Source organism: Arachis hypogaea, chromosome 4, assembly GCF_003086295.3.
Source record: "Arachis hypogaea cultivar Tifrunner chromosome 4, arahy.Tifrunner.gnm2.J5K5, whole genome shotgun sequence".
NCBI classification, from domain to species: Eukaryota; Viridiplantae; Streptophyta; class Magnoliopsida; order Fabales; family Fabaceae; genus Arachis; species Arachis hypogaea.
The window spans coordinates 116,949,415-116,965,772 of record NC_092039.1 but is presented as its reverse complement, the minus strand read 5'-3'; the positions used below and the strand labels follow the sequence as shown (position 1 = coordinate 116,965,772).

The window sequence follows — 16,358 nt, the reverse complement described above, 5'->3', positions numbered from 1 at the left end:
AGTAAGAATATTATCATATGGAGGATTTGAGAGAGCCAGTGAGTCCAACGGGACAATTTTTGGAGAGCGATTTTCTGAGTTTATGCATTATTGGTGTCTTAGAATTTCAAGTTCCAATTCATAATTTGCCAATTGTGTCTCTTGTTAGAGATGCTTTTCAATCCATTCCTCGCTTCACCTCCATAATGGTCAGCTCTCTCTTACACTCAAATATACATACACACAACTCAAAGTTTCGTACAATTATTGATGAGCATAATTTCAAGTATATATATATATATATATATATGACAAATGTTATATAGGGGCTATTTTTTTTACTAATATTAGTTAATATTTTGTGTTAATATTTTATTTTTGTATTATCAAAATTTAAAATTCAGTATAAAAATATTTTTGTTAATAAAAATGATAAATTTTATTGATCATATAATATGTTCATATTTTATGCTTGTCATCTCACAATAATTTTTTGAAAAAGTTTAGGGCCAGCACTTTTGTTAAAATCTGGTCAGTACTTAACCATCAAAAGAAAAATGATTAATCTTACACCATTAAAAATATTGATGATGGCTAAACATTATAAATTCTGCTGGCCCCTAACACTAGTGTATTTTTTTATGGATTTATAACCATCTTTCAAAATTAATTTTTAAAAAAGTTAATTTAATTACTATTAATTTTTATAATTTCACTAATTTTTTTATTAGATTCTTATAATTTAAAAATCTATAATTAAGTCTTTATACTAGATAAAAATTTATAATTAGATCTTTATTGATTGTTTATTTTTAAGAAAAAATAATAATTTTAGAATATTCTATCATTCATTGTACAAACAAAATTTATCTAACCTTGTTTGAGTACACATAGGTTGTTGACGAAAAAGGAGTGAAGAGATGGAAAAAAGTTGAGGTAAAATTTGAAGAACATGTAATTGAGCCAAAGTTTAGTGATGCCATATCAATGGAGAAGCAATATGGTGAGTACTTATCAGGCATAGCAATGGAGAAGTTTCCAAAAAACAAGCCATTATGGGAAGCTCATATAATCAAATACCCAACAAAAAATGCTGCCGGAACCCTAATCTTCAAATTCCACCATGCAATTGGAGATGGTTACACTATCATGGGCCTCCTTCTTTCTTCCCTTCAAAGACATGATGATCCTTCACTCCCATTATTATTTCCATCAAAGTCATCATCATCGTCTAATAATAGTAACAAATTGTTCTTACTTAAGATATTGCCTAAGCTTTTCTCTATCACTTTCAATTCCATTGTTGATTTTGGATGGAGTGTGATGAAAAGCACTTTTTTGGAAGATGATGAGACACCAATAAGGTCTAATGTTGAAGGAGTGGAGTTTCTACCAACTACCATATCACATATCTCATTTTCTATTCATCAAATCAAAGAGATTAAATCTAAACTTGGAGTGGTAAGGATGGTTAATTATTATATTAATTCCTTTTCCTAATTATTTATTTTGTTTTTCTTAAATATTCAGATTTTCTTTTTTCTTTCTGTGAGATCTATATAGGGTTTCTTATTAGCTTCCCTTCTAACATATATAGTAAGGGAGCTACTCAAATGAAGATGCAAAAAACATCTTTTTATGAAGATGCTTTGTATAAAAGTGTGATTTATTGATTTGGCCACACTTCAAATAAAAACAACACTTTTATAACATATCAAAATCTAACCCTACACTCCATCATCTAAGGGTCAAAAAGAAAAATCATCACATGAAGACAATTATAATATCTTCATGGGAGTACCCACCATATAGTAAATCTAATGTTTGGGTAGATAGATGGGAATGCAACATATTAGGTGGTTATTAATTAATGCATGCATGGATGATTTATTTTAGAAAATTAATATATAGGAAACAAATATTTTATGGGACAATTTTTCTAGTGTTAAATTTTTTTAACTTTTATTGTTTTAGAAGATTTAAAATTTAAAATTTAAATTATTTAAAATTTAATATTTAAAATTTAGAATATAAAATTTAGAATTTAGAGATGAGAATTGACGAGACGAGAAGGAAGATCATAACTATAAGGATGAAAATATAATTTCAAAAAAAGTTGGCTAGAATTGAAATGTTAGTTTATAAAAAGTTATTTTTTAGTAGAATATTATAAGTTTATTTAGGCGTTATTTTTTATTTTTTATGATATTTTTTTAAAAGATCTTTTATAAAAGTAAAAGTGATTTTATGATTAGATATTTCATATAAAAAAATATTTTTATTTATCAATTATATTTGGATAAAATAAAATAAAAGTATTTTTTATTTATTTATTATGTAAAAATTAAAAAAAAAATGTAAATTGTAGTTTATCAAAAAAAGATATTTTTTTTTTAGTACTTTTACTTTTACTGAAATTTGTCAAACACACTAATATATATAGGTCAACATAAAAATACTAGCTAATTCAACATAGTTAAAGGCGGCGGTTTGAAAATTATTTTTGTATTTATAATGATTATAAAGAATTTAATTGATTTTTTTGTTTGACATAATATTATTATTATTGCAGACTATAAATGATGTGATTACTGGAATAATCTTCTACGGGATTCGATTATACATGCAAGATACGGATTATAAATCAGGAAAAATGAAATCAACAGCAATGGCAATAGTGAACACAAGGAATGTTAAAGATTATCACACAGTGCAAGATATGCTAAAGACTAATGCAAAGGGTGTTTGGGGAAACCATATTTCTTATATGCATGTTTCAGTGCCAACATTACAAGACTACCCAATTTCAAACCCACTCCAATTTGTTAAGAAAGCACACAATTCTATCAAGAGGAAGAAGAATTCTTTTGCTACTATTCTAACCGAAAAGCTTCTTCGGATGGAACATAAGTTAAAAGGCTCAGAGGTAAGCTTAACTTTTTTTTTTTTAAAATATATTAAATTTGATGACCCTAAAATCTTATATATTATTATTGAAGTTTATAACTAAGTTATGAAAAAATATAAAGAACTAAGTTTTAGTCAATTAATTTTTAAATTGTAAATTTTTTTTATTTTTTGAAAAAAAATAGAATTTATAATTTAGAATTTATAATTTAAGATAAATATAATAATTAAAAAAATTATTAATATTAACTGAAAAGAAATAATTCTGTAACATTACTTTTAAGTTATTATCTATCACACATTTAGATTGAATCACATGCAATAAAATAAATGTTCTTATTTTTTCTAATGGATTTTATATTTATATATATACTAGCTAGTTCAATAATAGATTTATGAAATGACCTACCTAACCAAATTAATGACCATGTTGCTCCATCATTTTAATTAATTTGTCGTGATAATATAATGTTACAGGAAGTGTCTAAAAATATACATAGGACACTAAGAAATTCAAGCTTATTGATTTCCAACATGGTTGGACCAATGGAGCAAATGGCTTTGGCTAATCATCCCATAAAGGATCTCTTCTTTACACTCTGTGGTTTGCCTCAGGTAACTTATATATACTAACTTTCTTCCTCTCTATCAAATAACAATGAAATCTTAATTAATTATATGAAAATTGACAAAATAGTAAATTTATATAGTGATCTCTCCTTAAGTTAAATAATAATATCTAGATATGTCATATAATACTGTTTGATTTAAAAAGAGACATGTCGGTTCACATATCGATTAAGAAAATTTTCAGGTATTTCTAAAATATCGATCTTTTAGTATTTGTTTGGGCATTATTATTTTGATTAAAAGAAAAAAATTTTCAATGTAAAAATATATTTTTTTATTTTTTACTGTGTTTGGTAAATTTTTATTTGTAAAAGTAAAAGTACTAGAAAAATAAAAAAAAAACATCTTTTTTAAGAAGGTGTAATTTATTTTTTTTTAAAAGATCTTTTTCTTTTAAAAAAAATATATTTTTTATGTAATAAATAAATAAAAAAGTACTTTTATATCGTTATACCCAAACATAATTGATAGATAAAAAGACATTTTTGTATGAGATATCCAAACATAAAATTACTTTTATTTTTTCATAAGATCTTTTAAAAAAAATAACTCGAAAAAAAATATTTTCTTAGAAACTCACCCAAACAAGCCCTTAATATTTTTACTCTTTTTAGTCATTAATCTCAATTATAAAAAAAATATATAATATATATTAATTAAAATCAATAATTAAAATTATTAGAATAATATCGATATTTTAGGAGCATTTAAAATTTTTTTATAATTTATTATTTTAGCTAATTATATAACTTATAAAATAATATAATAATGCATCATTGTAATAAAGGAAAACCTTATCCAACCCATTTTATAAATAAATTGTATCAAGATAACAAATAAAATAATCTTATATATGCATGCCCTGAAAAATGTTATTATTTTTGCAGAGTCTTGTAGTGACAATTTTGAGCTATATGGGGATGTTAAGAGTGACACTTGCAACAGAAGAAGGGTTCATAGATGAGCGAAAACTTGTTTGGAACCTCAACAAAGCCTTTGAGGAAATACTTCATGAAGCAGAAAATGTGTAGTATTCCTATAAGAAGCACCAAGCCTTAATTAGAGAGACTCAATAATCAATTAATCACACACACATGTGTCTGTGTGTGTGATGCTATATATATGATTATTCACAAAGAGATTTTCTATGTGTCAAAGTACTTTAAGGAAAGAATAAAAAGGATACCTAGGTTTGGACCACAAGGTTATTTTACTAGTGTTTTTTCTTAATATATAAATATTTGATATATAAAAGGAAATTTCACTTCTTTCATCTGTTGCATTCCATCATCTTTTATATATATATATATATATATATATATATTCTAGATGAGTAATTGATTTTCAGTTCGTTTCATTTTTTCAGCTTGTTGTAGCTAGCATTTATCATTAGTTTTCTTTTTTGAGCTTGCAAATCTTAGTGCATCAGCAGTACCAAGATAGAATCTATAGGTATAAAACACAATCACCAATAAACAAGAGTTCAAAAGTCAAAAACACAATCACGCAAACTTTTTTTCTAAAATCCGAAAATCAAATCTCAGTTGTTTTTGTTTGGTGTATCGAATAATACGAATATACATGCATCATATCTTAAGATCTTAACATAATTCTGGACAGTACTGACAGATAACTTCTATTAAATCTATACTGTTAGATCATCTTAGTGAATTGAATACTAAGTTTAACTCGGCACATTTAAGACATTCCCTTAATTGAACTACCTGTTTGCTCCCATCCAACCAGAGAAATCATTCTGCAACCAATCATCTCTGACCTTTCTAAAAAGATCTATCAGTTCATCTCTATTCTCATCCCATTCTTCCATCACAATAGGCTTCAATTTGATCCATGTCTCCAATATACCCTCAACTGTGAGCCCTTCTGTAATCTTTCAAGAAGAATTATGACATAAATCAAGTGATACTACACTTGTCAATTCATAATAAAAATGTTAAATTACACTAACATTTCTTCATTTAAGTTATAAAACGTCTGGTGTAAGCATGATATTATTTAATCGCAGAACAGGTTAGTGTAATTTAAGATGACAAAAATCAAGATGATCTTAGCCTCCAAATCAAACAATTTAAAAAAAATTAATTTTAAACAAAAAAAATTCAAACCAAATTATATCAATTTTATAGTTTGATTTTTTAATCCAAATTATTTAACCAATATAAATATCCGGATCCGAATTAGGATTTAAAATTGGAAAAACCCTAATTTGAAGTCACAGAACCTCTTCGACTCTTCCCTCTTGGTTTTCTCATCTTCTGACTCTTCTCATCATCTAAACTCAGCTGCCGGCGCTCTTTAAATTGATTTCTTTGCCTTCCTGAAAGCATTTTATGGTGGCATTAACACTCTTTAAATTGACATTTGTCATTTGAATTTGATGTTTTTCCTTTTCTTTAACAATTCATAAATAATAGATGAGACTATTGGACATCAAGACCAATCTTTGGTCTAACTTTTAATTTCTGACATTAAACGTTTCGTAAATTAATTAATACTTGACCATCTGTAATTCATTGTTCAATCTTATTTGGTAACAAAGGATACAAAGAGTGGCGTGTTCTATTGTTCTAATAATTCCACCACTTTTTTCATGTCATTTCATCCATAATTATATTGGCGGCCGTAGAAGATTTGCTTTATTTTTTTCTTAGTAGATAGTCGACATTGTTTATTTCCAGGAACCAATTCTAATTGCTCAAAGTTATTATTTGTTTTAATTTCTTTTTTTTTGGTGTTAATTGTCTGTTGTGTGATTGTAAGAGATGTGATTTAGTGTTTCAGTGTTACCATTTTTGTGTATATGCAAAATGGCATGAAAATCTATGTTCATTAGTGATGTTTTAACTGGACTGAGTGAAAAAAAAAAGAAAAAGAAAAATAATTAAGCTCTTTCATTTTCTTTTTTGCAGTTTCGATGCTTCTATAGGCAGCCATCACTATGTGGAAACTTAGTGCATAGTGTGCATAATTTAATTATAAGATTTTCTTCCTAAAATTTATGCAGGTAATTTTGGTTTTTTCTATGCTATATATATTTTGGGAAGATGTTCTTTTTTACTTATTTTTTTAAAAGAAAATAATCTTTTTTGCCCCCTCTTGACTTGTGCTTTATGCATTGTCTCAATTCAAGATTGAATTCCAAATCTAAATGCATATAGTATTAGATTACATTAATTTTGTGATAGTGTGATATTATTGGTATTTTGATTTCTTTTGTCCTTTGTTAGTAAAATCAAAATTAGTCTTCTAATATAATTCCTTCTTATGGAGACAATATATCATCACTTTATGGTTGGGGACAATATTTTTTTTTTGTTTTTTTGTTTTGTTTTGAGTTTATTTTTCTTTTCCCATGATTACTTTTAGATGGGGTGTCATTGGTGCAGTATGAGTACTGCAAATGCACTTGAGTGTGATACTGTGTTTCATTTATATGTTTATATTTATTTCTTAGTAAAGTACCTTGCTTTAGTTGGGATTTTTCGTGCCATTGTGGAATCATTTCTAAGCTTCACTCTGTCGTATTTTTTTGAAGCTGCAGTTACATTTGGTTTAGACAATTCTTAGGCCTGTTATAGAACTTCAACGAAACTACTTGGATTATTATGCTGAAAATAGAGAAGAGAAAATGCTTATTCCACAGGCTGTTATTTCTTTCCTCAGGAATATCCGCAGGTCAGTTTTCTCTTATATTAAGGAAATATCCTCTTATATTTATGTTGTGTTTATGTTAAACAAACTTTCAGCAAAAAAACGCCACCATGAATCTGTGAATTTTCAGGATCATGTGTTCTCTCTATAGGGAATGGAGTATGTGCTGCATGGAGTCATTGCTTTGGGGATAATGGCTGCTGGTGGTGTGCTCTCAGGAGGAAATCCAGCATCACATGTTTTACAGATTAAGAAGCAAGGTGATTCTGCTAATGCCAAATTAGTTGTCACACTTTAAATTATGACAAGATGATTATTTTAAGTATAATTATGTAATTCCTTTTTTTGTTAAACAAAATTTTGGCAATTGTCTAAAGCATGATTTTTTTTAAGATTCAATTTCTGTAAAAACTTTTTTCTTTTGGTTTAAAAATATTTTAAGAGTTTAGCTAAAAAAGTGTATTAAAGGTAGTTGTTAAATTTACAAGTACTAAAACTTAATTTTAATTTAATAAATGTATTACAAACTTTAACGCTTTATTTGTCCATAAAGATTTTTTTTGTCACCACTTTAACATTTAATATAAACAAATTAATTGTGGGATCAAAATCAATCTTGAGTTGTTTTTGTATCAAAATCTGAATAAATATGATAAATGACATGAAATCCAAAAAATTTATTAAATATTTTTTGTATTTTGGTTCACTTTAATAAGCGACTATAGAATTTGAAACTTTTTGAGTTTGAAATTTGATTTTAGCAAAGCTTAAACTCTAACCTATTATGACTGGAGTTGCTCCAGTAACACTAGAAGTCTTTTTTTTAGGTGGTTATTAATGTGTTATTGTCCAAGAGGTAAATATATGATTTTTGGTTCTACAATTTTGCTAATTTATTAAGATGGTTATTATTTTGACAATCTAAAAGTTTTTTCAATAATTTCTGTTGTACTAATGTAAAAATTCTACTTATTCTTTTAAATTAATTTTTTTGTGCACATTTTCTTAGTGTTATTTATCTGGGACGTGTGTGTGTTTGATATGCAAAGTATCATGGATGACATCAACTACTTTCCCATAGATGCTTATTCTGAACTGTGAAGTCCTTGCTAAAATTTTAAGAATGCAGCCTCATTTTGAATTCTACCGATGTTACCCTTAGGTTCTTCAAATCTTACAAAGTTAGATAAATAAATCAAAAAAAAAACTATGTTAGATAACACACATATTATGAAACTAAAGAATTTTTTTAAAAAAATATACTCACCTATTTTTAAATTAGATGACATTTACATCTTTAAGATTGAAGAACATCTTTGTGCCATACATAAAATTTTATAAAATAATCTTTTCTGAAAAATTTAATTTAATACAAAATGAGTAAAAATTCACATAAAAAATAAGTAAAAGCTCACATATAAAAATATATTGTTAATAAATTATGGATAAATATTACCGTTATATAACTTCACTCTAATAAATTGAAAGACGACAACAGCTCCATTCTTATTGCCGGATTCCAAAAAAGCATTTAATTCATGTGCATAGTTGCCAAAAAGTGCACACTCTATTATTTTTCTATATCAAATAGAATGTTTAATGTTAAATATATTTTTTTATAACAAAATAAACAAAAATAATTATAACTCAAAAAGTAATTACCAATAAAATAACATCAAATAATTAATTATTTTAAATTTGTAAGAAACAAACCACGAAAAGAATGCTTTTTATTAATTTTTTTTAAATTTGAATACTTTTTTTTTCAAAATTAATCCGAAGCGATTTTTTCAAAAAATTTAAATACGTAGACGTTTAAAAACGATGCCTTTGAATCCAAAAAATTATAACGAAGCTTAATGTTAGTTAAGATACATTTGTTACTTATTAATAATATTAATAAAAATATTTATAATAAAATAAATTAAAATAATAATTTAAAAAGATGAGATTATAAAAAATTTTATATTTATAAAAATAAATATATAATTATCCATCATCAATCTTTAATTCAATAATAATGTACTTGGTAGATTTGTCATTCTTTTCAAGAGTTCTCTTACTCCCAATTTCAGCAAGATATCCAACAACATCTGAAATGATTTAAAATAAAAAAAAATTATTGTCAATAAATTTGTTAAAAAAAAAACACAACCGAAATTATCAATAAAACAAATAAATTTATAAATAAATTATACTTTTCTAAAATAACAAACTTACTAACTAAATACATACGTGCAATCATATCCAAGAGCATCCAAAGTGTCAAAACTCACAAACTTAAATCCATATTGTGGGATACTTGACGATTCTGTGCACATCAGTACGCCTGGTAATTTCCGTATGACAATGGAGAATTTCCGTAACTTGGTAGTGTCCATAGCCGTATCACTCTATACGTACACACAAATTGTCGATTGTAGGACTGATGTCTGTAATTTTGTGAATTCCAGCCATTGGAATAAGTAGTGAGATTTTGGATATATGTAAAGAAAGAGATTGATGTACTTTAAATCGTGGTACTTTATATCTCTCATGACTTATACTTTTATAGTTGATTCATAACTTAAAATTAAAAAATAATAATCTAAGAACAACAATCTAAAATTTAAGAAATAACAACTTAAATAAAATAATTTGAAATTTAAAAAATAAAAACCTAAGTAAAATAACCCAAACAAATAAAATAATTTAAAATTTAAAAAATAACAACCTAAGTAAAACAACCCAAACTTAAAATTTGAAAATAACAACCTAAGCAAATAATAATTTATAATTAATAAATATAATTCTAAAAATTTCTAGTGACGACACCTAAGCAAATGAACTCCCAGACTCAACGTATGAGCGCCACGTCAGCATATGAGCTCCCCATTTGTATATGAGCTCCCCATTTGTATACTATAAAGATAAAGATAAAGATAAAGATAAAGATAAAGATTTATTTAAATTTATTAAAAATTACATCAAAAGATTCAAATCTTTTGATATTTTAAAATTCTCCCCATATAAAATTTGACAACTAAATTATAAATTAGTTATTGTGCATTTTCAAAAAGCTCAAAAGAGTTGAGCTTATTAAAGACAGACCCGATAAAAAGATCTTTTTTGTATAAGATATCCAAACATAAAATTATTTTTACTTTTTCATAAGATCTTTTAAAAAAAGATAACTCAAACAAAGATCTTTTCTTAAAAGCTTACCCAAACAAGGTCTATATAAGTCATAAGATATGAAGCAGGGAAACCGTAGCCTACAACACCACGCAACTTCTCTGTTGGTTTGGTAACAATGGAGAGTCCATGGGACACTGTGATACGAGACATGGATCTCTTAACGGAGATCCTTCTCCGATTGCCAGTGAAACAAGCGATTCAATGCAAATGCGTGTGCAAGAAATGGTTGTCAATCATCTCCAACCCCAAATTCCGTTATTCACACACTTGTCGTTTATATTCCAAGTACAATAACAAACCTCCACCCACTGCTCTGTTGGTTCAGAATTTCGGAGACACGAAGGCCAAAAGAGCTTCTATTGTTCCCTTCCACACCAATAATAACAACGCCAACAAAATCTTCTTCCACCTTGATCTTGATCGACGCAAACTCATGTCTTCTACTATTATACACTCTTGTAATGGTCTGTTACTATGTAATGTTACACCCACACCCAATTCTGATTTAACAACTTTTGAGTCTTTTTTGTTACGACTAGAATCCCACTTTCGCATATGCAACCCAGCCATCAGCAATGGCCACTGCGTTTATCTAGATTACCCCCTTGGCGATGTAGATTCCCCATACGATGATGATATCTACATATTTGACCCTTTAGACTTGAAGGCTTATCTTGTTTTCGAACCTCTAAAACAACCTCTTTCTTACAAAGTTATTTTATTTGGTGAAATGGAAGCTCCATTTGGACATTATTATAGTCGTCTCAATCAACTCAAACCCCGAATTGGGATTCGTTTGTATTCCTCAGAGACGTCTTGTTGGAGTAGTGTTGTTTGCAATCTTCCTAATGATTTACGTGTCCCAGAGGGAGTTTATTGCAATGGTGCTGTTCATTGGTTTCGTTTAGATGATGACAATTCCGTTTATTTCGACGTCAATCGGCTTTGCTTTGATAAATTGCCTGCAGTCCCTGCATGTGTTGACTCAAATTCAGAGCTCTTGGGTGTTAAGTATTTAGGAGAATGTAAAGGGAGGCTGCACTTGATTCTATCTGATAGTTTGGAGTTTGATATTTGGGAATTAGAGGAAGATTACTCTTCATGGGTTGCCAGATACCGTGTCAATCTTAATCGCATGCATGATGGGGAATCGGCCTTGTGCTGGAATCTTTCAAGTAATCCATTTTGTGTGTTAAGTTTTGTTCTTCGCCAAGAAGAAGAGGAGGAGGATTCCACGCTTGTGTTGTTCCAAGATGGTAAAATAATGTCTTATAGCCTAAAAAATTATGGTTTGAGGGTTCTTTGTAAATTAGATAGAGTGCCTAGATCTGTTCATCACTACTTTGAGACTCTGTTATCTATTGGAAATTAATAGAGTTCGATGTAGAGCAAGTGCATTATTAGTTCATCCAACATTGGAGCAGTGATAGATGTAAAACTTCTTCCGTATGTTCTTCAAATAATAAAAAATAATTTTAAGGTGGTTTTTGTTCTATTCTTTAAATGTAGAAGTAATCGGTGTTTCTGTGTGTTTCTCTATGCCCTTCAATTTATGAGCAATATATAACAACTTCAACTTCTCACCAATTCGCAACACTTATTACGCAATGAGCTCCACTACCACCCTCCTTCTTCTTCTACTACTTCTGGTGCTGCAAAATTACGAATTTGCCCATGGAGGAAAGCGCAAGGTGCACATCAGCGATGACCTTGATGACGTGTACGATGACGAAGAGGACGAGTCTTGGAAGGAATGGGACAAGAAGAAGGAGCCATCTTTCCCGCCCGCCGATCTGTCGAAAATGGAACCGTCTTAGATCAAGGAGGAGATGATGAAGCGCCACACCGGTCCAGTCATCGGCTTCGTCAAGCTCCGCTTCGGACTTCGCCGTACTCCGGTCAGCCACATTTCTGTTTCTGGTTAAGGCTATTCTTATCTTGGTGTAAAACAGGGCTCCAATTTTAGTTATGATTTTATCGGGAAATTGGCTGTTTCTGCATGTTTATTGGTTTTTGATGAATTTCAGTTAGAATTTTGGTTACATTATATAATTTAAAACTTCTTGAATTTGAAATTTAAGGTTAGCACGCTTAAATTCCTATAGGTCAATGTGGGATTATAAAGGTGAGTAAGTTTGAAGTAATTTTTAGTTATAAAGACGAGCGTCTTATTAGTAGATCTTAATAAAGAGTTTTTGTGAATTATTTTGATCAAAGATGAGAAGTATGTCATAGAAGAGAACACTTATATACCAAATCAAAAGGTTCATACATAGAGAGCAAGCACAAACATAAAAAACTTATTTAATAACTTATATAAAGAGATTCAACACTTTTTTTACACTTACTTTTGTTTGAGGATAATTAAACTTTACATATAAGTTTTAATTAAACAAAGATATTAAAGGTTAAATTTATGATTGTTTCTTAGAAAAATAATTGTGATATATATAAATTTTAATTAAACGAAGATAATATTTTTTTGTTTAACATAAGCTAGGTGCAAGTTTGTGGTGTATTATATAAAGTTAATTGAGCTTAAATATAGTATCCAATTATTAGGATTTGAACATTTCGTAAATAATATAAATCTCTACATTAATTTAATGTATTTTTTCGTTAAGAGGGGTTATCATTGTATCCTTAATTAGAAATTTAAATAGATAATAGATTTAATTAAATAAATATATAACACTAATTAAATAAGGTACCAAAAATATATTATTATACTTTTTATACAATTTACGTATATTGAATGAACAATTATAAATAGGATTTTAGAACTAAATGTTTGTTGCAAACTATTTTATTTAAAGTATAAAATAATTATGAAATTATATTTTGTCAATTTTAAAAATATTTTAAATTGAATTATTACTTTGTAAAGAAGCTTAAAAAAAATGTGTTAGGATTGGATTTTATTTTTAGTATTTTATGATTTTCTATTTTTAGAAGTTTGTAAAGAAAAAAACGTAAAATTAAAAAAATTTATTTTTTATTTTTTTCTTCTCTTAATGAAATTTTGAAATAAAAAATATTTATAATAAAAACAAAAAATAAAAAATAAAATGAAATAAGTTTCCAAAGATGATAAAAGCATAAATTTCGTTAAACTTTGATATAACGGCTTTAGGTTTGTTTAGATGTCATTTTCAAAAAAGATATTTGTTTTAAAAAATAGTACTATGTCTCTTTTTTTTTTATCAATTTAATGTAAAAAAATTATTTTTTTTATCTTATCAATTTAATGTAAAAAGAAAATAATTTTTTTATTTGATATATATTTTTATTTTTTGATATGTTTTTATCTACTAACAATTGAATGAAAAAAATTTCATAAATATTTTGTTAACTTATTTTTTTTAAATTACTTTGTAATAATTATTTTTATTTTCTAAAATATTAATTATGTAAAATATTATATTTGATATTTGAGTACATAAATATTTACTTTGAAACTAAATTAAATTATTAATTTTGTCTACTACAATATTATTTGTTTTGAATATTCTAGCTTTTCTATAAAGAATTGATTCCGTTGTCATTTGCGTCACGCAAATTATCTAAACATGACAATACTAACAAGTTTCTGTGTTTTTCTCTATGTCGTTCAATTTATGAGCAATGTATAACAACTCCTCACAAATTCGCAACACTTATTACGCAATGAGTTCCATTACCACCCTCCTTCTTCTTCTACTATTTCTGGTGCTGCAAAATTACGAATTTGCCCATGGAGGAAAGCGCAAGGTGCACATCAGCGATGACCTTGATGACGTGTACGATGACGAAGAGGACGAGTCTTGGAAGGAATGGGGTAAGAAGAAGGAGCCATCTTTCCCGCCCGCCGATCTGTCGAAAATGGAACCGTCTCAGATCAAGGAGGAGATGATGAAGCGCCACACCGGTCCCGTCATCGGCTTCGTCAAGCTCCGCTTCGGATTTCCCCGTACTCCGGTCAGCCACATTTCCGTCTCTGGTTAAGGCTATTCTTATCTTGGTGCAAAATAGGGCTCCAATTTTTAGCTATGATTTTTATCAGGAAATTGGCTGTTTCTGCATGTTTATTGGTTTTTGATGAATTTCAGCTAGAATTTTGGTTACATTACTGATTTTGTCCGGTCAATTTCGTTTTCTTGAGTGAAATGTAAGCTGGAATTGGAGTTTAGTGAAAGTGACCTTCTAGAGTTTTAGTGCTGAGTTTTACGTTATTGTTAGGGTTTCTTTTTAATAAAATGAAATAAAATATGTTTCATTTTATTTTTTGAGTTGTGGTTGTGATTATTTCAAGCTGTGGTTTTTTGTGATGGATTTTGGTGGAGGATGACTGGCTCTTGCACATGTATTGTTTTTGCTCATACTTCATTTAAGGGGAGAAAGAAGTTAAAAAAATTAAGATATAGTTTGAGTTGAATTTGTGATTTAATGTGATCAATTGATTCTGGTGAATTTCAATGAGCACATTCGCTCATGGCCATTTATTAATTTTTGCATTTGAGCTCTAGTTGAGTTTAAGTTTTGGTTACTCTGTTGGATTAGGGTCCTTTAAGTTTAAAGTGAACAAACTTAGTAAAGTGATAAAGTGAGGAGTAACCGCTATTGGATTGATAACTTCTATTGCAATGGGTTTTATCATTGGGATTTGCTTCCCTTGCCATGTAGCCTTCAAGTGACTGCTGTAAAAGTGATGGGTAATTGAATTGTCGGCCGTCGAGCATGTTAAGGTTGCTTCAGCATTATGTTTGTCTTATCCATTCTGGAAACTGTGTTCTGGGATGGGGAATATGGATATCTCTGGTGCTTTTTTTTCTTTGGATAGTTTATGGTGCTTTCTTTTGGTGGAGCCTTATTTTCAACTTCTTCTTAGTAGTTTATTTGATTTATCAAGATGGTGTTTGATTATCAAATTGGTCCTTATTGGCAATTTTCTTTGTGATAGAAGAAAGAGTTTTTGGTTTGAACATTTTTCGTTAATGTTAACGCCCTTAACTGATTGCCATGCTTGATTTTAGGACATGGTAGCGGAAATTGCCATGAAATGGTCACAAGTTATGAGAACTGGAGGCATTGGTATAAGGTTCATGGGTGTTGATACAAGTACAATCATGTTCAACATGGAAAGCATCAAAGGCATGGATGAGGTACGCCTTTGCATTTTACCTTCTTTTCCCTCTACTTTGAAATTTTAAAGAATGAAGAATGGAAGCGGCTTGGCTTATCAATTTTGACAACAACCCTATCTATCTGCTATTATGTTCATCTCCTGCCTTCCCATTTTATGATTTACTATAAATGATGTTGAATTATGATCCTTGTACCTTGCTTTTATTCTCCTTTCATTCAAAAAGCAGTTTTAGATTCAGCCTTGAGATAATTGTTATTTGTTAGTGATGATTTTCTGCTGATATTACAGTTGAAGGACTTTATCTTTGACCAATCAGAGGCATATGAGATCAAAATCGGGAATGATGTTTTTCGAAGACCTGGAGATCCACCTTTAGAAGAGGTTCTTCAGAACCTTCAGAAAGAAAAAACCAAAGCGGATAATGCTGGTCAAGAGGAAAATGATGGGGATTTGAGAACAGAGTTGTAATTCATTTCTAGGGATATGATTGTCTTCCAAGGTTTAGTAACAGTTTTGTGAATTTTGTAGTTTGACATAAAAAAACACTTTCTTCCTCCTCATTTTAAGGTGATGAACTGCTTCTAAAGGATAATGTAGTAATCGCCTTTTCAGCATTTGTGTAAACCAAGAGAAACTCAAACTACTGCATTGATGAGACGAAAGAAACAAAGATATTCAAATTCCCCTTGGTGAGAAGTGAGTCCCCTAATAACCTATCAAACCATATATATGACTATTCTACTTTATCTTATCCTATTCCTTCCTTTCGTTTCAAAATAACTATATTTTCACCGTTTTAGTACATTGAAAAATATATTTAGACACAGTTGTATAATTGTGTTTAGCAATGTTGATTTTTATCAAAGTT

General features: G+C 28.6%; 3 protein-coding genes and 1 long non-coding RNA gene across 5 annotated transcripts; all 4 read left to right on the top strand.

The window, feature by feature from the left end:
- LOC112797477 (wax ester synthase/diacylglycerol acyltransferase 4) lies at positions 1-4,784 on the top strand. Its single transcript, XM_025840435.2, has 5 exons — positions 1-188; positions 874-1,440; positions 2,552-2,905; positions 3,364-3,501; positions 4,404-4,784. The coding sequence occupies exons 1-5, from the start codon at positions 18-20 to the stop codon at positions 4,545-4,547; spliced, it is 1,374 nt and encodes a 457-aa protein (XP_025696220.1). The 5' UTR covers positions 1-17; the 3' UTR covers positions 4,548-4,784.
- A 1,632-nt stretch (positions 4,785-6,416) lies between these two features.
- Positions 6,417-7,461, top strand: LOC112794437 (uncharacterized). 2 transcript variants are annotated; one of them, XR_003198868.3, is made up of 3 exons: positions 6,417-6,541; positions 7,079-7,212; positions 7,319-7,461. It is a non-coding gene; the product is annotated as an uncharacterized lncRNA (long non-coding RNA). The 2 variants fall into 2 exon arrangements; XR_011880812.1 differs by having other exon boundaries at positions 7,073-7,212.
- Positions 7,462-10,480: 3,019 nt separating this feature from the next.
- Positions 10,481-12,182, top strand: LOC140184237 (F-box protein At5g07610-like). The gene is made up of 2 exons (XM_072234547.1): positions 10,481-11,621; positions 11,923-12,182. Exons 1-2 carry the CDS (start codon positions 10,481-10,483, stop codon positions 12,180-12,182), a joined length of 1,401 nt encoding a protein of 466 aa, XP_072090648.1.
- Positions 12,183-13,881: 1,699 nt separating this feature from the next.
- Positions 13,882-16,186, top strand: LOC112797476 (uncharacterized). The gene is made up of 3 exons (XM_025840434.2): positions 13,882-14,322; positions 15,378-15,506; positions 15,779-16,186. Exons 1-3 carry the CDS (start codon positions 13,990-13,992, stop codon positions 15,956-15,958), a joined length of 642 nt encoding a protein of 213 aa, XP_025696219.1. The 5' UTR covers positions 13,882-13,989; the 3' UTR covers positions 15,959-16,186.
- Positions 16,187-16,358: the final 172 nt, after the last annotated feature.